General features: G+C 42.4%; 1 protein-coding gene across 1 annotated transcript in view; it reads right to left on the bottom strand.

The window, feature by feature from the left end:
• EIF4A3 (eukaryotic translation initiation factor 4A3) overlaps positions 1–2,928 on the bottom strand; it is a 24,016-nt gene that overhangs the window by 1,303 nt on the left and 19,785 nt on the right. The window contains exon 9 of the mRNA XM_019516172.1: positions 546–661. Coding sequence (XP_019371717.1) covers positions 546–661 — 116 coding nt within the window. The remainder of the gene's footprint in view (positions 1–545; positions 662–2,928) is intronic.

The raw sequence follows: 2,928 nt of genomic DNA, 5'->3' as shown, positions 1-2,928 counted from the left end.
TCAGGAATTTACATGGACAAAAAAACATCCAATCCTCCAAAAAGTAGCCTTCAGTATAAATATCCACCACAAGAGTGTTGAGGACTTTTCAGACAGGAACTTGAGAGCAGGCGCATTTAACATCCAGGATTACCATGACTTGTTATAAATACTGCACAAAAGGTAATTAATTCTCACAGCCTTGCTTCTCATTCTTCCAAATCTGTGGCTTGCTAGCCTTAGAGCTACCAAGTTTTACTGAAGAAAACGGGCTCATTTATACCTTTCCCATCATGACCCTCTCCCACACCCTCTAAATGTTTTCCACGGGTCTTCCAACCTGTCACTCTCTCTGGACACTTGTTAGACTCCTAATACTTATGAATCTTAAGGATCTCAGAATTCTCAAGTCTGTCAGTATAATGTTGCAGCTTGTTCTAGAAGCACCACATATGAGGGTGAAATTAAGAATGAGGTTTTCAGAGGTAGAAAGAGAAACCATAAATACACCACCCTCCTGCAAGACCCAGGAGAAATGCTGGCATGGCCAATCCCACTTCACTTGCCTGGCACCAGATCTGAACTCCTTCATAATGGATTCTCTCTCTTTCTGTGGCATGTCTCCATGCATGGATGAGACTGTGAAATTCGCTTCTCTCATCTTCTCCGTTAGCCAGTCCACCTGTGCACACAGCAGGATAACCCACATCAGTTATACATAAATGCTGTTATGCCATTCCTGGCATATAGACCTGTTGGCCACGCTTGACAAAATGTTATCAGAGAATCTCACAGAGACAGATAAAGACATGTCAGAGGGGCTATGAGATTTCACTGTCTGCTTCTTAAGATAACTTTGGTGGGGAAGAGGGCAGTAGTTAGTCTCGAGAACATCAAGCAGATTACAGAAATCAGAGAGAAGTAAGGCTGGAAGGGTCCTTCATAGGTCATTGTGTCCAACCCCCTGTCTAAGGCAGGATCATCCCTATCTAAACCATCTTATTCAAATCCATAATCTAACCTCTTTGTAAAACTACCATTAACCCTAACACACCCCAGCCTGCCACAGGTAAAACAGGGGGACCAAGGCAGCCAATATTCTGGTTCTGTAAAAGGTTGTTAATATACATTCAAGAGCTCCAGGGTACAGGGCACTGCCCTCAGCTGCAGAGGAAGGCAGTGCCCCCCACAGTCCATACCCATCTGACAACCAAGTAACATATATTCCTGACCTCAATATGGCAATTGGTCTGACCCTGAGTGGAGGAGCAAGACCCTCTGTCCAGGAACCTCAGGCTTTAAATCCCAGCAGGAGCACAGACACACCCCAGTCAAAATTCCCAGCCGGGGCTGCAGCCACCACCCAATGGCTCAGAGAAAGAAGACTTTTAAAAAAAAATCCAGACATATAGCAGAATGAGTGTGAAGTAGTGAGGATTCCCTCCCAGCTTCATGCCACAACCAGCAAAGCCCAGAAGCATGGGAAATACCCATAGTAGCACACAGGCATACCTATGCCTGCACCATCCCTGACCAGTGGCTGTCCAACCTCTTCCTGAACACATCCAGTGATGGAGAGTCCACAACTTCCCTAAGCAGTCTATTTCACTGCCTCACTGTTGTAACAGTGAAGAAGTTGTCTGATATTCAGTCTAAATCTACTCTGCTGCAACTTCAAGCCATTGCTCTGTGTCCTGTTCTCTGAAGCAAGAGAGAAAAGGTGTTCTCCCTCTTCTTCATGGCAGCCCTTCAAGTATTTCAAGACTGCTATCATGTCCCCACTTAAGCACCTTCTCCACAAGCTGAACATGCCTAGTTCCTTCAGCCTCTTCTCATATGACTTGCTTTCCAAGCCCTTTATCTTTGTCATCCAGCAGTGGCCCAATGTAAGCTTCAATGAAAACTACCACAGGAACTGCAAATCCCCCACAACACTAGAAAAAACTCACAACTAGCCCAGAAGCCAAAGACCATAACTGCTTGTGGTACAGAGCAGAGCTCCTCTAAGGTGTCTATGCTGCAGATACAGGTAAGATCCACAAAGCCCTGGTGGTTGTAAGGCCAAACTAATGTGCACTTTATAATTAGCATAAATTATCTTTATTAATAGCATAAGTTAAACTATGTTCACTTTGCTTCACAGCCCAAGGGAAGACGCAGGAAAGCTAATGGTAGCCAATGAAAAACCTCGTAAGTGAGAAGACTTCAGAACGTAACCAAAAGGGTGGCTAAACTAGATAGGCCAGCTTTGGGTCACCTAGAGCTAGCTTTGTAGTTTTGGGCCAATTAGATCAAGTCTTACTACAGAGGCAGTTTTATACCAGTTATGGAAATAGGCATATTTCCCGGGTGACAAATAAGATACATCCAAGTGCCATATTAGAAAGAATATCTGCATATTAATTATTAGATTACCTATCAATCTTATCCATACATTCTGCTAGCCTTATTTAAGATTATCTTTATTTAGCAAGCTTCTTATATCTAGCAAGATAACTGGGTTTAAAAGCCAGGTCCATCTCAATCTTTGCTTTTCAGCCTTGAACTCCTGTTCTTGCTGAATTACCCAATGACAGATTAACTAGCATCAGTACTTCTTTCAAATTTAGGAAAGAGGCTTTTTGTCCAACAACTTTAAAATGTATTTCTATTAAGATCAATTTCTGCTTCAGATATACTTTTTATTTAGGTTTCTGATCCTTGTATGCACTCAATCATATTCTTGCTATGCCCACTTAGTGTACGCGTGATAACACACTACTATTTATAATTTAATATAAAACTTCCTATTAAAAGTTATTTAAAATGTATTTTACAAAGAGCTTGATATTGGTGGGACAGACTTCTCAAACTTTCCTTGATCCCTAGGACACATCTGGGGTCAACACTAGCCCATTACCAACTTAAGAGGAAACCGATCTCAAACAGGCACACAGCTCCATTTCCATT

Source organism: Gavialis gangeticus, unplaced genomic scaffold (genome assembly GCF_001723915.1).
Source record: "Gavialis gangeticus isolate Ggan-Ray unplaced genomic scaffold, GavGan_comp1, whole genome shotgun sequence".
Taxonomy (NCBI): Eukaryota; Metazoa; Chordata; order Crocodylia; family Gavialidae; genus Gavialis; species Gavialis gangeticus.
This window is presented reverse-complemented; position numbering and strand designations above follow the sequence as displayed.